General features: G+C 69.4%; 1 protein-coding gene across 1 annotated transcript; it reads left to right on the forward strand.

Moving 5' to 3' along the window:
• Positions 1-1,621: 1,621 nt before the first annotated feature.
• On the forward strand, positions 1,622-19,395 carry CPT1B (carnitine palmitoyltransferase 1B). The gene is given in 19 exon segments (XM_075705498.1): positions 1,622-1,762; positions 1,856-1,995; positions 3,107-3,278; positions 4,521-4,622; positions 4,706-4,843; positions 5,688-5,765; positions 5,873-5,914; positions 5,916-5,981; positions 6,488-6,572; positions 6,673-6,868; positions 7,835-8,020; positions 8,101-8,206; positions 9,192-9,308; positions 11,043-11,207; positions 12,184-12,318; positions 14,610-14,762; positions 16,503-16,616; positions 17,804-17,896; positions 19,306-19,395. Coding segments are annotated over 19 exon segments (2,319 nt in total).
• The last annotated feature ends 476 nt before the right edge of the window (positions 19,396-19,871 follow it).

Genomic DNA, 19,871 nt, shown 5'->3' on the forward strand with positions numbered 1-19,871 from the left:
GCACACCAGCGCAGGCCTGTGTAGCCAAGTGGTGCGGTGCGGTGCAGTGTGGTGGGGTGCAGTGTAGCCATGCGGTGCAGTGCAGCGCAGTGTGGTGTAGCCATGTGGTGCAGCACGGTGCAGTGCAGCGTAGCCATGCAGTGCAGCGCGGTGGGGTGCAGCACGGTGGGGTGCAGTGTGGTGGGGTGCAGTGGGGTGCAGCGTAGCCGTGCGGTGCAGTGTGGTGGGGTGCAGCGTAGCCGTGCGGTGCAGTACGGTGTAGCCATGCGGTGCAGTGCGGTGGGGTGCAGTGGGGTGCAGTGTAGCCGTGTGGTGCAGTGCGGTGTAGCTGTGTGGTGCAGCAGGTGGGGTGCAGTGGGGTGGGGTGCAGTGGGGTGCAGTGCGGTGTAGCCGTGCGGTGCAGTGCGGTGGGGCGCAGTGGGGTGCAGCGTAGCCGTGTGGTGTGGTGCAGTGCGGTGGGGCGCAGCGCGGGGCGGCGGGGGCGGTGTGACTTGGCTCTTGCCGAGCTGCCGCTGTTTGCCTTCGGCCCAAGGACGCCCTTGTGAAAGGGCACCCTCCGCACGCCCGCACCGGGGCTCCCCCCGCCACCGGGCCCGGGCTCCGGCAGCGCCCGCGGGCCCAGCAGCCCTCGGGCCGAGCCCCGGGCCGGCACCGGCTCTGCCGACACCGGGGGTCCCCGGGGACCTCGCGGGAGCCCGGCTGTGCCCGCACAGGGGTCCCTGCTCGCCCCACGGCTCCCGCCGCCGCCTCGGCCGGCGGCGTTCCCGGCGCAGCTGCGGCCGCTCGCGCAGGGCCGGCGTGTGCTGCGTGCCGGCGCAGGGCCCGCTGCCATGTCGCCCTCCCAGGGTTTCACCGCAGGCAGGGCCCAGGCAGCTGCCCGCGAGCGGGGGGGGTGCGTCCGCGCCGCCATCGCCTCTCCCCGAGCGCTGGGGACGGGGCCGGGGCCGGAGGTGGCACTGACCCTTCCCTCAGTGGGCGCCCGGCCAGCGCCGCGTGACTGGGACGGGGCCGGCGACACGTGCCCCGAGCTGGCAGGCTCCCATGGGATGCGGCCGTCCTGGCACAGTGGCAGGCACAGAATCATGGAATCATGGAATTGTTGAGGTTGGCCAAGCCCTTCAAGATCCCCCAGCCCAACCACTGACCCAACACTGCCAAGGCCACCACCAAACCCATCAAGGGCAGAGTCATCATTTCATCTTGCCTGCCTTGGGGGCTGCATTATTTATAATGACAGTAAAACTGGGAATCACTGAGGTTGGGAAGGATCTCTAAGATCATCAGCCCAGCCGTCACCCCAACACCCCCATGCCCACTGAACCATGGCCCCCAGTGCCACCTCTGCCCGTGTTTTGAACCCCTCCAGGGCTGGGGACTCCCCCCCTTCTCTGGGCAGCCTGGTCCAGTGCTTGGCCACTCTTGCCATGAAGAAATTTTTCCCAATATCCAATTTAAACGCTGCCTCCGAGACCACTCCGGCAGCACTGCGGCAAGCCCCCCACCTTGGGCAGGGGCACCCACCCAGCTTTGCTCCCCGAGCTGGGGCTGGGCTGGGGTCCCCGCTCCGTCCCGGGGGTGACCATCACCGTGTCCCCCCCGCAGGTGCCGGCAGACCCCCAGGATGGCGGAGGCTCACCAGGCCGTGGCTTTCCAGTTCACCGTCACCCCCGAGGGCTTGGACTTCCACCTCAGCCGCGAGGCCGTCAAGCAGCTCTACCTCGCCGGCATCTCCTCCTGGAAGAAGCGCTTGGTCCGCGCCAAGGTGGGCCCGGCCGGGGGCAGCCGGACGGTCGGACACCCCCCACCGCCCCCGTCCCCGCTGTCCCCGCCGCCCTGACCCCCCCTGTGCCCACAGAACAGCTTCCTGACCGGCGTCTACCCCGCCTCCCCCTCCAGCTGGATGGTGGTCGTGATGGCCACCGCCGGCTCCTTCTACTGCCAGGTCGACCCCTCCCTGGGGATGATCGCCCGCATCCGCCACTGCCTGCCCGAGAGGTGAGCACGGGCCACTCGGCCAGGGGTCCGAGCCCCCCAGCCCACGGCCACGGCCCCACCAGCCACATCCCTCAATGGGGACCACCCCACACATCCCCCAGCCCATGGGCATGGCCCCACCAGCCATGTCCCTCGGTGGGGACCACCCCACACATCCCCCAGCCCATGGGCATGGCCCCACCAGCCATGTCCCTCGGTGGGGACCACCCCACACATCCCCCAACCCATGGGCATGGCCCCACCAGCCATGTCCCTCGGTGGGGACCACCCCACACATCCCCCAGCCCATGGGCATGGCCCCACCAGCCACGTCCCTCAATGGGGACCACCCCACACATCCCCCAGCCCATGGGCACGGCCCCACCAGCCACGTCCCTCAATGGGGACCACCCCACACATCCCCCAACCCATGGGCACGACCCCACCAGCCACGTCCCTCAATGGGGACCACCCCACACATCCCCCAACCCATGGGCACGACCCCACCAGCCACGTCCCTCAATGGGGACCACCCCACACATCCCCCAGCCCATGGGCACGGCCCCGCCAGCCACGTCCCTCAATGGGGACCACCCCACACATCCCCCAACCCATGGGCACGACCCCACCAGCCACGTCCCTCAATGGGGACCACCCCACACATCCCCCAACCCATGGGCACAGCCCCACCAGCCACGTCCCTCAATGGGGACCACCCCACACATCCCCCAACCCATGGGCACGACCCCACCAGCCACGTCCCTCGGTGGGGACCACCCCACACATCCCCCAGCCCATGGGCATGGCCCCACCAGCCATGTCCCTCCATGGGGACCACCCCACGCATCCCCCAACCCATGGGCACGGCCCCACCTGCCCTGTCTCCCAGGGGCACCCACCCCCCATGTCCCCAGCCCCACTGGCGTGGCCATGGGGGCCTGCAGCCCCCCCCAGGGGATCCCACCCCACGCATCCCCGCCCCATGGGCACAGCCCCACGCGGGGACCTGCCCCAGGGGGTCCCACTACGTGTCCCTGGCCCCGCGGGCCCCGGGTGGGGACGGCCCCATGGGGGTCCTGCCCCCCATGTCCCTGAGCCGCTCATGTCCCCCCTCGCCCCCTCTGCCCCGCAGCCGCCTCCTGAGCTACGAGAGCCGGACGATGGTGAGTGCCGCGCTCTTCTCCACTGGCGTTTGGCTCTCCGCCGTCCTGCTCTTCCGGCAGGCGCTGAAGCTGCTCCTCTCCTACCACGGCTGGATGTTCGAGCCCCACGGCAAGATGAGCCGCAGCACCAGGATCTGGGTGGTGAGTGGCAGCTGCAGCCGGCACCGGCACCGGCACCGGCACCGGCACCGGCACCGGCGTGGCAGGCCAGGGCAAGCAGGGTGCTGCCGGCGTGGGTGCCGGCGTGTGCTGCGGCGTGGGGTGCAGAGTGCACGCGTGCATGCGTGTGTGTGCGTGTGCACTGCGTGTGCGTGTGCAGCACGGTGGGTGCCGGGGAGCTGGCAGCTGCTGCTGGTGGGGACAAGCTGAGCCTGCTCCGTGGCACAGAGACGGCGGAGCCGCAGGAACCGGGGAGCGAGGCTGGGAGCTGCCCCGTGCGGCTCTGCCCAGGGTGGGCACGGGCCGGAGCAGCTGTGCAGGCCGGGGCGTCGGGGGCAGCGGGCAGGGCTGGGGCCTGGCTGCGGTGCAGGAGCAGCGTGCAGGGCTGGGACAGAGCAGCGTGCATTGCTGGGACCCGGCTGCGGTGCAGGAGCGGCGTGCATTGCTGGGACCCGGCTGCGGTGCAGGAGCGGCGTGCAGGGCTGGGACAGAGCAGCGTGCATTGCTGGGACCTGGCTGCAGTGCAGTAGCAGCATGCAGGGCTGGGACCCAGCTGCGGTGCAGGAGTGGCATGCATTGCTGGGACCCGGCTGCGGTGCAGGAGCGGCGTGCAGGGCTGGGACAGAGCAGTGTGCATTGCTGGGACCTGGCTGCAGTGCATGGCTGGGACCAGCCATGGTGCAGGGGAGCAGGCAGGGCTGGGACGGAGCAGGGTGCAGGGCTGGGACAGGGTGAGCATGCGGGGCTGGGGCCCAGCTGCAGTTTAGGGTGAGCATGTGGGGCAGGGACAGAGCAGCATGCAGGCATGGGAGCAGCGTGCGGGGACGGGGACAGGAGCAGGGTGTGGGGAGAGGAGCAGGGTGCAGGGCAGGGACAGAACAGGGTGCAGGGCAGGGACAGGAGCAGGGTGTGGGGACAGAGCAGGGTGCGGGGCAGGGACAGAGCAGGGTGCAGGGACAGGAGCAGGGTGCGGGGCAGGGACAGGAGCAGCGTGCGGGGACAGGAGCAGCGTGCAGGGACAGGAGCAGGGTGCGGGGACAGGAGCAGCGTGCAGGGACAGGGACAGGAGCAGCGTCACCCGTCTGTGGCGCAGGGCTGGGCCCGGCTGCGGTGCAGCCGGCACGTGCAGGGCTCCCGGTGCCGGCAGCGGGAGCTGGCGCGTGGGCGACGCGTGGCCGTGCCGCGGCTCTGCCCCATCCCCTCCATCCCCTCCATCCCCGGCAGGCGCTGATGAAGGTGCTGTCTGTCCGCAAGCCGCTGCTCTACAGCTTCCAGACCTCTCTGCCCAAGCTCCCCGTGCCCTCCGTGGAGGCCACCGTCACCCGGGTAAGGGGCTGGGGGGGATGGGGCAACGGGGGGGGGTCCGGCCGCGGCGGGGTTGGGGGTGACGCCAAGCCCCCTCCCTGCAGTACCTGGAGTCGGTGCACCCGCTCATGGATGATGAGAAGTACGGCAAGATGGAGGCTCTGGCCAAGGAGTTCAAGGAGAAGACGGCGCCGCGGCTGCAGAAGTACCTGATCCTCAAGTCCTGGTGGACAACCAACTACGTGAGTACCCGCGGCTCCTCCGGCGCGGAGCGGGGACCATGGTGACCCCAACCCAAGCCCTCTGTCCTGCTGCCCCCGTGTGCCGCACCTGGAATGCTGTGCCCAGTTTTGGGCCCCTCAGCACAAGGAGGACATTGGGGTGCTGGAGCGTGTCCAGAGAAGGGCAGCGGAGCTGGGGCAGGGTCTGGAGCACAGGGCTGGTGGGGAGCGGCTGAGGGAGCTGGGGGTGTTCAGCCTGGAGAAGAGGAGGCTGAGGGGAGACCTGATCGCTCTGCAGCTCCTGGCAGGAGGGGGCAGGGAGGGGGGTCGGGCTCTTCTCCCAAGGAACAGCGATGGGACGAGAGGGAATGGGCTCAAGCTGCGCCAGGGGAGGTTTAGGTTGGAAATTGGGAGAAATTTCTTCATGGCAAGAGTGGCCAAGCACTGGACCAGGCTGCCCAGAGAGGTGGGGGAGTCCCCAGCCCTGGAGGGGTTCAAAACACGGGCAGAGGTGGCACTGGGGGCCATGGTTTAGTGGGCATGGGGGTGTTGGGGTGACGGCTGGGCTGATGATCTTAGAGATCCTTCCCAACCTCAGTGATTCCCAGTTTTACTGTCATTATAAATAATGCAGCCCCCAAGGCAGGCAAGATGAAATGATGACTCTGCCCTTGATGGGTTTGGTGGTGGCCTTGGCAGTGTTGGGTCAATGGTTGGGCTGGGGGATCTTGAAGGGCTTTTCCAGCCTCAACGATTCCATGATTCCATGATCATGGGGAGGGGGGATCTGGGTCCTCCTGGGTGCCCCAGCCAGGCGGTTTGGGGCAGGGGGTCCCGCGCCCCATCCCCATCCCCGTCCCCGCAGGTCAGCGACTGGTGGGAGCAGTACGTCTACCTGAGCAGCCGCAGCCCGCTCATGGTCAACAGCAACTACTACGCCATGGTAAGGGGCGGGGGGAGCGACCGCCGGCACCGCCGCTGCCCCCCGCTGCCCCCCGCTGCCCCCCGCTGCCCCCCGGCATCGTCCCCAGCCCCGTCCCTCGTCCCCAGGATTTCCTCTACGTGACCCCCAGCCGCGTCCAGGCCGCCCGGGGCGGGTAACGTGGTGCACGCCATGCTGCTGTACCGCCGCAAGCTGGACCGCGGGGAGATCCCCCCCGTGAGCACCCGCCCGGGGGGCCGGGGGGCTTGGGGAGGGCAGGGGAGGCTGTGGGGCAGGGGTGGGGTGGGGGAGAGTCACCGTGGGGCTGGCACAAGGAGGGCAGGGGAGGCTGTGGGGCAGGGGTAGGGTGGGGGGGAGTCGCCGTGGGGCTGGCACAGGGCCCCTGGGGCTGCTGGGGGGGCTGAGGGGGGCCGGGATTGGGGGACTTGGGGTGGGGGTGCAGGGGCTGGGGGGCGCAGGGTTGGGGGCTGCAGGGTTGGGGGGTGCAGGGGCGTGCAGGGTTGGGGGGTGCAGGGGTGGAGGTGGGGGTGCAGGGGCTGGGGGGTGCAGGGTTGGGGGGTGCAGGGTTGGGGATGCAGGGGCTGGGGGGTGCAGGGGTTGGGGGTGCAGGGGTTGGGGGTGCAGATGTGGAGGTGGGGGGTGCAGGGCTGGGGGGTGCAGGGCTGGGGGGTGCAGGGTTGGGGGGTGCAGGCGCTGTGCCCCCCCTGACCGCAGCCCCGCAGATGATGGCGCTGGGCATCGTGCCCATGTGCTCCTCCCAGTCGGAGCGGATGTTCAACACCACCCGCATCCCCGGCAAGGAGACCGGTACGGGGGGGGGAGCCCCCCACCCCCTGCGCGGGGGCTGTCCCGGGCGGGCTCCCGGGGCCGCGGGGCGGCCGTGACGCCCCTGGCTGTGTCCCCCCAGACACACTGCTGCACCTGGTTGACAGCAAGCACTTGGCCGTCTACCACAAAGGCCGCTTCTACAAGGTCTGGCTCTACTACGGGGGGCAGCTGCTGCGGCCCCCCGACCTGGAGCTGCAGTTCCAGCGCATCCTGGACGACCCCTCGCCCCCCCAGCCCGGCGAGGAGCGGCTGGCGGCGCTCACCGCTGGCGAGAGGTGCGGCGCGGGTGCTGGGCGTGCTGGGTGGGCTGCGGGTGCTGGGCGTGCTGGGTGGGCTGCGGGTGCTGGGTGCACTGGGTGGGCTGTGGGTGCTGGGTGCGCTGGGTGGGCTGCGGGTGCTGGGTGGGCTGCGGGTGCTGGGTGGGCTGCGGGTGCTGGGCGCGCTGGGTGGGCTGCGGGTGCTGGGTGGGCTGCGGGTGCTGGGTGGGCTGCGGGTGCTGGGTGCGCTGGGTGGGCTGCGGGTGCTGGGCGCGCCGGGCGGGCTGCGGGTGCTGCATGCGCTGGGCGGGCTGCGGGTGCTGGGCGCGCTGGGCGGGCTGCGGGTGCTGGGCGCGCTGGGCGGGCTGCGGGTGCTGGGCATGCTGGGCAGGCTGCGGGTGCTGGGTGGGCTGCGGGTGCTGGGCACGCCGGGCGGGCTGCGGGTGCTGGGCGCGCCGGGCGGGCTGCGGGTGCTGGGTGCACTGGGCGGGCTGTGGGTGCTGGGCACACTGGGTGGGCTGCGGGTGCTGGGTGCGCCGGGCGGGCTGTGGGTGCTGGGTGGGCTGTGGGTGCTGGGCGCACTGGTTGGGCTGCGGGTGCTGGGCGTGCCGGGCGGGCTGTGGGTGCTGGGCGCGCTGGGTGGGCTGCAGGTGCTGGGCGCACCGGGCGGGCTGCAGGTGCTGGGTGCGCTGCGTGGGGCGGTGGGAGCAGGGACGGGGCAGGGAGGGGGTGCTGCAGGTGGGGACCCTGGGGTCACTCGTGGGTGGGGGGCTGTGGCGTGGGGGCGGTGGGCTCGGGGGTCTCTGTGGTATGGGGGGCATCACCAGACCTGTACCCTCGTGGCTCCTGGTGCTGGACCCTGGGGTCACCCATGGGTGGGGGGCTGCGGTGTGGGTCGGGCGGTGGGCTCGGGGGGCAGAGCAGGCAGATGGGGGCATCGCCAGCCCCCCAGCCCCCCATGCCCTCACCCTGCGGTGCCGTCAGGGTGCCCTGGGCCGAGGCTCGGGCCCGCTTCTTCAGCCAGGGGAAGAACAAGGCGTCGCTGGACGCCATCGAGCGGGCGGCCTTCTTCCTGACGCTGGATGAGGAGGAGCACGGCTACAGCCCGGGCCGGGAGGGCTGCATGGACGCCTACGCCAAGTCCCTGCTGCACGGGCAGTGCTACGACCGGTGGGCACCCCCCCGGCACCCCCCAACCCAGCCCCCCGCCCCACGGCGCCCGCCCTGCCCTCACCCCCCGCTCCCCACAGCTGGTTCGACAAGTCCTTCACGCTGGTGGTCTACAAGAACGGGAAGGTGGGGGCCAACGCCGAGCACTCCTGGGCTGACGCGCCCATCATCGGGCACCTCTGGGAGGTAACAGGGCACCCCCAGTTGGGCACTCCCATGGGGCACCCCCAGTTGGGCACCCCAGTTGGGCACCCAGGGGCTGGGGACCCCCAGTTGGGTACCCCTGGAGATGGGCACCCCAAGGTTGGGCACCCCCGTAGGGCACCCCCAGTTGGGCACCCCCAGACTGGGCACCGCAATTGGGCACCCCAGGGAAGAGGACCCCCAGTTGGGCACCCCCAGTTGGGCACTCCCATGGGGCACCCCCAGTTGGGCACTCCCAAGGGTGGGCACCCCAGTTGGGCACCCAGGGGCTGGGGACCCCAAGTTGGGCACCCCAAGGTTGGGCACCCCCAGTTGGGCACCCCAATTGGGCACCCAGGGGCTGGGGACCCCCAGTTGGGTACCCCCGGAGATGGGCACCCCAAGGTTGGGCACCCCTATGGGGCACCCCCAGCTGGGCACTCCCATGGGGCACCCCCAGTTGGGCACCCCCAAGGGTGGGCACCCCAATTGGGCACCCAGGGGCTGGGGACCCCCAGTTGGGCACCCACAGAGATGGGCACCCCCATGGGGCACCCCCAGGGCTGGGTACCCCAGGGTTGGGCACCCACAAGGGGTACCCCCAGTTGGGCACCCCACTTGGGCACCCCAGGGCAGAGGACCCCCAGTTGGGCACCCCCAGGCTGGGTACCCCCATGGGACACCCCATGGGGCTCCCCAAGGATGGGACCCCCCCCATTGGGTACCCCCAGTTGGGCACCCAGGGGCTGGGGACCCCCAGTTGGGCACCCCCAGAGATGGGCACCCCCATGGGGCACCCCCAGGGTTGGGCACCCCCATGGGCCCCCCAAGCTGGGCACCCCTTTCCTGGGGGAGGGGGTTGTGGGGGGCTGCCCTGGGGGGAGCTGGGGTGAGTGGGGCTGTGGGGGGGGGTGGATTGGGGGGAACAGGGCGATGTGGGGGGCCGGGGGGCCGTGCCCCACGCTCAGGGCCGCCTCCCCCCCCCCAGTTCACGCTGGCGACCGACAAATTCCAGCTGGGCTACACGGAGGGGGGGCACTGCCGAGGGGACCCCGACACCCGGCTGGCCCCCCCCCAGCGCCTGCAGTGGGACATCCCCCAGGAGGTGGGTCCGACCCCCAGGTGCCCCCGCCCTGGCCCTGCAGGCAGGATTTCAGGGGCCCCCTGCGCCCCACGGCAGGGGGGTGGGGTCTGCACCCCTGCCACCCCCTGCGCCCCATGGCATCAGGGTGGGCTCTCTGTGCCCCACAGCACTGGGGTGGGCTCTCTGTGCCCCACGGCATGGGGGTGGGCTCTGCACCCCTGCCACCCCCTGTGCCCCATGGCATTGGGGTGGGCTCTCTGCACCCCACAGCATTGGGGTGGGCCCTCTGTGCCCCACAGCATGGGGGTGGGCTCTGCACCCCATGGCATTGGGGTGGTCTCTCTGCACCCCACAGCATGGGGGTGGGCTCTGCACCCCAGCCACCTCCTGCACCCCAATTGCATTGGGGTGGGCTCTGTGCACCCCACGGCATTGGGGTGGGCTCTCTGCACCCCACAGCATGGGGGTGGGCCCTCTGCACCCTGGTCACCCCCTGCACCCCATGGCATGGGGGTGGGCTCTCTGCGCCCCACGGCATGGGGGTGGGCTCTGTGCCCCATGACATCAGGGTGGGCTCTCTGCGCCCCATGGCATGGGGGTGGGCTTTGCACCCCTGCCACCCCCTGTGCCCCATGGCATTGGGGTGGGCTCTCTGCACCCCACAGCATTGGGGTGGGCCCTCTGTGCCCCACAGCATGGGGGTGGGCTCTGCACCCCATGGCATTGGGGTGGTCTCTCTGCACCCCACAGCATGCACCCCATGGCATGGGGGTGGGCTCTGCACCCCAGCCACCTCCTGCACCCCAATTGCATTGGGGTGGGCTCTGTGCACCCCACAGCATGGGGGTGGGCCCTCTGCACCCTGGTCACCCCCTGCACCCCATGGCATGGGGGTGGGCTCTCTGCGCCCCACGGCATGGGGGTGGGCTTTGCACCCCTGCCACCCCCTGTGCCCCATGGCATTGGGGTGGGCTCTCTGCACCCCACAGCATTGGGGTGGGCCCTCTGTGCCCCACAGCATGGGGGTGGGCTCTGTGCACCCCACGGCATTGGGGTGGGCTCTCTGCACCCCACAGCATGGGGGTGGGCCCTCTGCACCCTGGTCACCCCCTGCACCCCATGGCATGGGGGTGGGCTCTCTGTGCCCCACGGCATGGGGGTGGGCTCTGCACCCCTGCCACCCCCTGTGCCCCATGGCATTGGGGTGGGCTCTCTGCACCCCACAGCATTGGGGTGGGCCCTCTGTGCCCCACAGCATGGGGGTGGGCTCTGCACCCCATGGCATTGGGGTGGGCTCTCTGCACCCCACAGCATGGGGGTGGGCTCTGCACCCCAGCCACCTCCTGCACCCCAATTGCATTGGGGTGGGCTCTGTGCACCCCACGGCATTGGGGTGGGCTCTCTGCACCCCACAGCATGGGGGTGGGCCCTCTGCACCCTGGTCACCCCCTGCACCCCATGGCATGGGGGTGGGCTCTCTGCGCCCCACGGCATGGGGGTGGGCTCTGTGCCCCATGACATCAGGGTGGGCTCTCTGCACCCCACAGCATGGGGGTGGGCTCTCTGCGCCCCACAACATGGGGCTGGGCTCTGCACCCCACGGCATGGGGCTGGGCTCTGTGCCCCATGACATCAGGGTGGGCTCTCTGCGCCCCACGGCATCGGTTACGGGGTGCCGAGCCGCTGGCGCCCCCCATGCCGGGCGCCGCGGGCCGGTGCCGTGGGCCCTGTCCGCCACGGCTGCGCCTCCTGCAGTGCTGCGCCGCCATCGAGGGCTCGTACCGCCTGGCCAAGGCGCTGGCCGACGACGTCGACTTCTGCTGCTTCCAGTTCTCCGCCTTCGGCAAGGGGCTGATCAAGCGGTGCCGCACCAGCCCCGACGCCTTCGTCCAGATCTCCCTGCAGCTCGCCCACTTCCGCGTGAGCTGCCCCGCGCGGCGGCAGCCGGGGAGGGGAGGCGAGGGGATGGGATGGGATTGGGTTGGGATGGCATGGGAATGGCAATGGGGATGGGATGGGATGGGATGGGGATCGGGATTGGGTTGGGATGGCATGGGAATGGCAATGGGGATGGGGATGGGATGGGATGGGGATTGGGATTGGGATTGGGATTGGGTTAGGATGGCATGGGAATGGCAATGGCGATGGGGATGGGATGGGAGGGGATGGGATGGGAGGGGATGGGATGGGGATTGGGATGGGATGGGAACAGTGATGGGATGGGATGGGAGGGGATGGGAATTGGGATGGGGACAGGGATGGGATGGGATGGGATGGGGTGGGGACAAGGATGGGGATTGGGAGGGAATGGGGATGGGGACAGGCATGGGATGGGATGGGATGGGGATGGGGATAGGCATGGCAACAGGGATGCAGATGGGATGGGATAGGGATGGGGATGGGATGGGATAGGATGGGGATGAGGATGGGGATTGGGAGGGGACAGGATGGGGACAGGGATGGGTTGGGACAGGGATGGGGATGGGGATTGGGATAGGGACAGGGATGGGATGGGATGGACATTGGGATGGGATTGGGATGGGATGGGGATGGGCATGGTGACAGGGATGCAGATGGGATGGGATAGGGATGGGGATGGGATGAGGACAGGGATGGGGATGGGATGGGATGGGATGGGATGGGATTGGGATGAGACGGGGACAGAGATGGCCATGGGGATGGGGATTGGGAGGGGATGGGGATGGGCATGGTGACAGGGATGCAGATGGGATGGGATAGGGATGGGGATGAGACAAGGACGGGGATGAGACGGGGATGGGATGAGACGGGGATGGGATGAGACGGGGATGGGATGGGATGGGGATGGGATGGGATGGGGACAGGGCCGGGCCAGCATCCCCCCGGCACGCCCGGGCCTGACCCGGCCTCTCCGCAGGACAAGGGCTGCTTCTGCCTCACCTACGAGGCCTCCATGACGCGGCTCTTCCGCGAGGGCCGGACGGAAACCGTCAGGTCCTGCACCGCCGAGTCCACCGCCTTCGTGCGCAGCATGGCGGACGCCCGGCAGAGCGTGAGCAACGCCCCAGGGCGCGCTCGGGGCTGGCCCTGCACGTTCTCAGCCCGCTCCTCCCCTCCTCCCTCCGGGGGTCCCAGCCCCTGGGGGGGTCCCCAGCCCTCACGCAGGTCCCCATCGGCACTACATGAGGTTCCCATTGGCACTACGTGAGGTGCCCATCACTACGTGAGGTCCCCATTGTCACTACATGAGGTCCCCATCCCCCACGCAGATCCTCATCATCGTTACATGAGGTCCCCATCATTACGTGAGGTCCCCATCGCTACGTGAGGTCCCCATTGTGAGGTCCCCATCGTCACTACGTGAGGTCTCCGTCCCTCACGCAGGTCCCTATCTTCACTACGTGAGGTCCCCATCACTGTGTGAGGTCCCCATTGTCACCACGTGAGGTCCCCATCGTCACTATGTGAGGTCCCTGCCCTTCACACACATCCTCTTCACTACGTGAGGTCCCCATTGTCACTGCTTCAGGTCCCCATCCCTCACGTAGGTCCCCATCGTCACTACACGAGGTTCCCATTGTCACTACGTGAGGTCCCCATCCCTCACACAGGTCCCTGTCACTACATGAGGTCCCCATCACTACGTGAGGTCCCCATTGTCACTACGTGGGGTCCCCGTCCCTCACGCAGATCCTCATCATCGTTACATGAGGTCCCCATCCCTCACACAGGTCCCCATCATCACTATGTGAGGTTCCTGTCCCTCACGCACATCCCGGTCACTATGTGAGGTCCCCGTCACTACATGAGGTCTCCATTCCTCACGCAAATCCCTATCTTCACTACATGAGGTCCCCATCACTGCGTGAGGTCCCCGTCCCTTACACACATCCTCATCTCTATGTGAGGTCCCCGTTGTCACTACGTGAGGTCCCCATCCCTCATGCAGGTCCCCATCATCACTACGTGAGGTCCCTGTCCCTCACACACATTCCCGTCACTACATGAGGTCCCCATCATCACTACGTGAGGTCCCTGTCCCTCACACACATCCCCGTCACTACATGAGGTCCCCATCATCACTACGTGAGGTCCCCATCACTGTGTGAGGTCCCCGTCCCTCACGCAGATCCTCATCATCATTACATGAGGTCCCCATCACTACATGAGGTCCCTGTCCTTCACGCACATCCCCGTCACTACGTGAGGTCCCCATTGTCGGCACATGAGGTCCCCATCATTACGTGAGGTCTCCATCCCTCACACAGATCCTCATCATCGCTACGTGAGGTCCCCGTCCCTCACGCAGGTCCCCATCACTACGTGAGGTCCCCGTCACTACATGAGGTCCCCATCGTCACTATGTGAGGTCCCCATCACTGTGTGAGGTCCCCGTTGTCACTACATGAGGTCCCCGTCACTACATGAGGTCCCCATTGTCACTACGTGAGGTCCCCGCGCCTCGTGGTGGTCCTCGTCCCGGGGGCAGGTCCCCCTCTCCGGCAGATGTTCCCATTCCTTGGGAATGACCCTGTCCCTGGAGGAAGCATCCGTTGCTGGAGGGGGTCCCCATCCCTGGGAGAGGTCCCTGTTCCCTGGGGGTGTCCCCATCCCTTGGGGACGTCCCTGTCCCTGGGAGATGTCCCCATCCCATGGGAATGTCCCTGTCCCTGGGAGAGGTCCCCATCCCTTGGGAAGATCCCTTTTCCTAGCAGAGATCCCCAACCCCTGGAGATGTCCCTGGGAGAAGTCCCCATCCCTCGGGGAGAAGTCCCCATCCTGGGGAGAGGTCCCCATCCCTTGGGGACATCCCTGGGAGGGGTCCCCATCCTTTGGGAATATTCCTGTCCTGGGGAGATGTCCCCATCCCTGGGAGAAGTCCCCATCCCTTGGGAAGATCCCTTTTCCTGGGAGAGGTCCCCATCCCTTGGGGACATCCCTGTCCCTGGGAGATGTCCCCATCCCTCAGGGACATCCCTGGGAAGAGGTCCCCATCCCTGGGAGATGTCCCCATCCCTTGGGGACATCCCCATCCCTGGGAGATGTCCCCATCCCTTGGGAATATCCCTGTCCCTGGGAGATGTCTCCATCCCTTGGGACATCCCTGGGAGAGGTCCCCATCCCTCGGGACATCCTTGGGAAGATCTCTGTCCTGGGAAGAGGTCCCCATCCCTGGGAGAGGTCCCCATCCCTTGGGGACATCCCTGGGAGAGGTCCCCATCCCATGGGAATGTCCCTGTCCCTGGGAGATGTCTTGGGGGGTGCCGGCCCCGGCTTTGGGGGTGCCAGCCCCTCGCATTGGGGGGTGCCAGCCCCTGGCCCTCAGCCCCGCTCTGCCCGCAGCGAGCCGAGCGCCAGCGGCTCTTCAAGCTGGCGGCCGAGAAGCACCAGCACATGTACCGCATGGCCATGACCGGCGCCGGCATCGACCGCCACCTCTTCTGCCTCTACGTCGTGTCCCGCTACCTGGGCGTGCAGTCCCCTTTCCTGGCCCAGGTGAGCCCGGCCGCGCGTGGCACCGCGTCTGCAGCACCATCAGCACCGCATCGTGCAGCACCACGTCGTGCAGCACCGTGTCGTGCGGCACTGTGCTGCGCAGCACTGCGTCGTGCAGCACCGCATCGCGCGGCACCACGTCGTGCAGCACCATCAGCACAGCGTCGCGTGGCACCACGTCGTGCAGCACCGCATTGTGCAGCACCACGTCGTGCAGCACCGCATCGTGCAGCACCGCGCCGCACAACACCGCATTGCGCAGCACCACATCGTGCAGCACTGCGTCGCGCGGCACCGCATCGTGTGGCACCGCGCCACGCAGCACCGCATCGTGCGGCACCACATCGCGCAGCACTGCGTCGCGCAGCACCGCGTCACGCAGCACCATGCCGCGCAGCACCATCAGCACCACATTGCACAGCACTGTGCTGCGCAGCACCGCATCGCGCAGCACCGTGTCGTGCAGCACCGCGTCGCGCAGCACCACACTGGCACGGTGACGCGCGCAGCACGCGGCACGCGAAGCCACCCCACCTTGACACACATCCCCAGCGCGCGTGAGGGCTGCCAGCGTGCACGTGGCCCGGGCGCTGGTGTCCAGCTGCCATCGCCGGCGTGTTGCCGCGTGCCACGGTGATGGCACCCTGCCTCTGGCACCCTGCGTGCGGCACAGCCGGCCGGGCACCGCAGCGGGGCTGCGCGTGGGGACGCGGCTGCTGGTGCACGCGGGGGCGCAGCGCCTGCGCCCCACACGGTGACAGCAGCAGGCACGTACCTGCCGCGCCCACGCGCCTGCGGCAGAGGGGTGCAGTGGGGTGCAGCACGTTGCGTTGGGGTGCACTGGGGGTGCATGTGGTGCAGCGGCATGCATTGGGGTGCAGCGGGATGCATTGTGGTGCATTGGGTTGCAGTGGTGTGCATTGGGGTGCATTGGGGGTGCATGTGGTGTAGTGGGGTGCATTGGGGGTGCAGCGGGGATGCAGTGGGGTGTGTTGGTGCACTGGTCGGCATTGGGGGTGCATGTGGTGTAGTGGGGTGCATTGGGCTGCATTGAGGGTTCATTGGGGGTGCACTGGGCTGCATTGGGGGTGCATGTGGTGCAGTGGGGGTGCAGTGGGATACATTGGGGTGCACTGGGGTTGCACTGGGGGTGCATGTGGTGCAGCAGGGTGCATTTGGGATGCATTGGGGGTGTATTGGGCTGCATTGGGGGTGTATTGGGGTGCACTGGGGTACAGCAGGGTGCATTGGGGGTGCACATGGTGCATTGTGGTGTATTGGGGTGCATGTGCTGCACTGGGGGTGCATTGGGGGTGCATGTGGTGCATTGGGCTGCATTGTGGTGTATTGGGGTGCACTGGGGGTGTATTGGGGTGCATGTGGTGCACTGGGGGTGCACTGGGGGTGCATTGGGGGTGCATGTGGTGCATTGGGCTGCATTGTGGTGCATTGGGGGTGCTTGGGGTGCATTGGGCTGCATTGTGGTGTATTGGGGTGCAGCGGGGTGCATTGGGGCGCATTGGGGCTGTATGTGGTGCACTGGGGGTGCATGGGGGGTGCACTGGGGTGCAGTGGGGGTTCATGGGGGGTGCATTGGGGGTGCACTGGGGTGCAGTGGGGGTGCATTGTGTATTGGGGTGCACTGGGGGTGCATTGGGGTTCACTGGGGTGCACTGGGGGTGCACTGGGGTGCAGTGGGGGTGCGTGCGGAGCAGCGGCACCCACGCCCGGTGCGTGCAGGTGCTGTCGGAGCCCTGGCGCCTTTCCACCAGCCAGACGCCGCAGCAGCAGCTGAAGCTGTGCGACCTCAGCAAGCACCCGGACCACGTCTCCACTGGCGGCGGCTTCGGCCCCGTGAGCACCGGGGGGGCTCGGGGTGGGGGCAGGCGTGTGAGCGTGCAAGGGGCAGGTGGGTGTGCAAGGGGCAGGAGTGTGGGTGTGCAAGGGGCAGGCACATGGACATACAAGGGGCAGGCCCGTGGATGCACAAGGGGCAGGAGCATGGGCGTGCAAGGGGCAGGTGGGTGTGCAAGGGGCAGGTGGGTGTGCGAGGGGCAGGCACGTGGACGTACAAGGGGCAGGTGGGTGTGCAGGTGGCAGGAGTGTGGATGCGCAAGGGACAGGAGCATGGGCGTGCAAGGGGCAGGCGTGTGGGTGTGCAAGGGGCAGGTGTGTGTGCAAGGGGCAGGAGCGTGGATGTGCAAGGGGCAGGAGTGTGGGTGTGCAAGGGGCAGGTGCGTGTGCAAGGGGCAGGCGTGTGGGTGTGCAAGGGGCAGGCGTGTGGGTGTGCAAGGGGCAGGTGTGTGTGCAAGGGGCAGGAGCGTGGATGTGCAAGGGGCAGGAGTGTGGGTGTGCAAGGGGCAGGTGCATGTGCAAGGGGCAGGAGTGTAGGTGTGCAAGGAGCAAGCATGAGGGCATGCAAGGGGCAGGAACATGGGTGTGCAAGGGGCAGGCATGTGGTTGTGCAAGGGGCAAGCATGTGGGCATGCAAGGAGCAGGAGTGTGGGTGTGCAACGGGCAGACACATGGGTGTGCAAGGGGCAGGAGTGTGAGTGTGCAAGGGGCAGACACATGGGTGTGCAAGGGGCAGGAGTGTGGGTGTGCAAGGGGCAGGTGGGTGTGCAGGTGGCAGGAGTGTGGATGTGCAAGGGACAGGAGTGTGGGCGTGCAAGGGGCAGGTGGGCGTGCAAGGGGTGGGAGCATGGGTGTGCAAGGTGTGTGTGGGTGTGCAAGAGGCATGTGGGTGTGCAAGGGGCAGGTGTGTGGGCGTGCAACAGGCAGCAGTGTGGGTGTGCACAGGGTGGGTGCAGGTGCGTGGGTGTGCAAGGGGCGGGAGCATGGGTGTGCAAGGCGTGTGTGGGTGTGCAAGGGGCAGGTGGGCGTGCAAGGGGCAGGCCCTCCCATGGCCCCGGGTCAGGCACGCGCCCCACGGTGCCAGCCCCAGCCCCACGGCCCGGGGTGGGGGGGAGGCACCCAGTGGGTGCCGGGGGGGTCCCCGCGGCCCCGGGGGGGCCATGGCCGCCCCTCACCCCCCCCCGCAGGTGGCGGACGACGGCTACGGCGTCTCCTACATCATCGCCGGTGAGAACCTCATCAACTTCCACGTCTCCAGCAAGTTCTCCAGCTCCGAGACGGTGAGGGCGGGGGGGCTGGGGCACCCCAGGGGGGCTGGGGGCTCCGAGTGGGGCGGGGGGCACCACAGTGGGGCTGGGGGCTCCCGTGTGGGGCTGGGGGGCACCCGTGTGGGGCTGGGGGGCACCCGAGTGGGGCTGGGGGCACCTGAGTGGGGCTGCGGGCTCCCGAGTGGGGCTGGGGGTCCCCGAGTGGGGCTGGGGGCTCCCGAGTGGGGCGGGGGGCTCCCGAGTGGGGCTGGGGGTCCCCGAGTGGGGCTGGGGGCACCGGAGTGGGGCTGGGGGCTCCCGAGTGGGGCTGGGGGGCACCTGAGTGGGGCTGGGGGCACCTGCGTGGGGCTGGGGGCACCTGAGTGGGGCTGGGGGCACCTGCGTGGGGCTGGGGGTGCCCTAGTGGGGCTGGGGGCACCTGAGTGGGGCTGGGGGCTCCCGAGTGGGGCTGGGGGTCCCCGAGTGGGGCTGGGGGCTCCCGAGTGGGGCGGGGGGCTCCCGAGTGGGGCGGGGGGTCCCCAGGCCGCGGTGCCTTTCCCGGTGCTGCCGTTGCGGGCCGTGCTGTGGGGTCTCCCATGGGGTCCCCATGGGCCTGGGGCAGCCCCCCAACCCTGACCCCCCCCACGTCCTGGCCCCTTGTCTGTGGGACCCCCCCCATCCCAGCCCCTCTCCCGTGGGACCCCCACCCCTCCCCATGTCCCAGCCCCTCTCCCTTGGGACCCCCCACCCCCCCCCACCCCCCCCCCCTCTCCCCTGGGACCCCCACCCCCCCACATCCCAGCCCCTCTCCCCTGGGACCCCCACCCCCCCACATCCCAGCCCCTCTCCCCTGGGACCCCCACCCCCCCACATCCCAGCCCCTCTCCCCTGGGACCCCCACCCCCCCCCACGTCCCAGCCCCTCTCCCCTGGGACCCCCCACCCCCCCACATCCCAGCCCCTCTCCCCTGGGACCCCCACCCCCCACCACGTCCCAGCCCCTCTCCCCTGGGACCCCCACCCCCCCCCACGTCCCAGCCCCTCTCCCCTGGGACCCCCACCCCCCCCACGTCCCAGCCCCTCTCCCCTGGGACCCCCACCCCCCCCACATCCCAGCCCCTCTCCCCTGGGACCCCCACCCCCCCCCACGTCCCAGCCCCTCTCCCCTGGGACCCCCACCCCCCCCACATCCCAGCCCCTCTCCCCTGGGACCCCCACCCCCCCACATCCCAGCCCCTCTCCCCTGGGACCCCCACCCCCCCCCCACGTCCCAGCCCCTCTCCCCTGGGACCCCCACCCCCCCCAGGCTTGTGGCAGCGCCGCACAGGACCTGCCGGGGGTCCCAGGGCACGGGGGGTGCCCCGGGGGCAGGGGTGGGGGGGCCGGGTCCCGCTCCAGGGGGGTGGGGTGGGGGCCGTGGGGCTGACGGGTGCTGCCCCCCAGGACTCGAAGCGCTTTGGGAGAAACATCCGGCAGGCCATGCTGGACATCGCCGAGCTGTTCGACAAGCCGGCCGAGAAGGCGGGGGAGTGAGCGCGGGGGGGCTCAGCCCCCAACCCGCCGTTCGGGGGGGGCGCGGGGCCGGCGGGGGCTGCCCTGAGCCCCGGCGCTGGGCGAGGGTGGGTGGGTGTGGGGGGGGGACACGCAGCGGGGGCACCGCTGCCCTGTACGAGCTTCCAATAAAGGCCGTCGGCATGAGCGCCCGCCCGGCTCTGCGCCAGCCGTGGGGCTGGGGGCCTCTGTGCCCGCTGTGGGGCTGGGGGCTCCGCGCCCGCCATGGGGCTGGGGGCCTCTGTGCCTGCCGTGGGGCTGGGGGCCTCTATGCCCGCCGTGGGGCTGGAGGCTCCGCGCCCGCCGTGGGGCTGGGGGCCTCTGTGCCTGCCGTGGGGCTGGGGGCCTCCGTGCAGGGGGGGCTGGCGGGGCTGGGGCCTGGGCGGGAGCTCAGTGCCGGGCAGCCGCTTGCTCCCTGGGGAGGGAATCACGGAATCACGGAATCCTGGAATCGTTGA

Source organism: Pelecanus crispus, chromosome 1, assembly GCF_030463565.1.
Source record: "Pelecanus crispus isolate bPelCri1 chromosome 1, bPelCri1.pri, whole genome shotgun sequence".
In the NCBI taxonomy this organism is placed as follows: domain Eukaryota; kingdom Metazoa; phylum Chordata; class Aves; order Pelecaniformes; family Pelecanidae; genus Pelecanus; species Pelecanus crispus.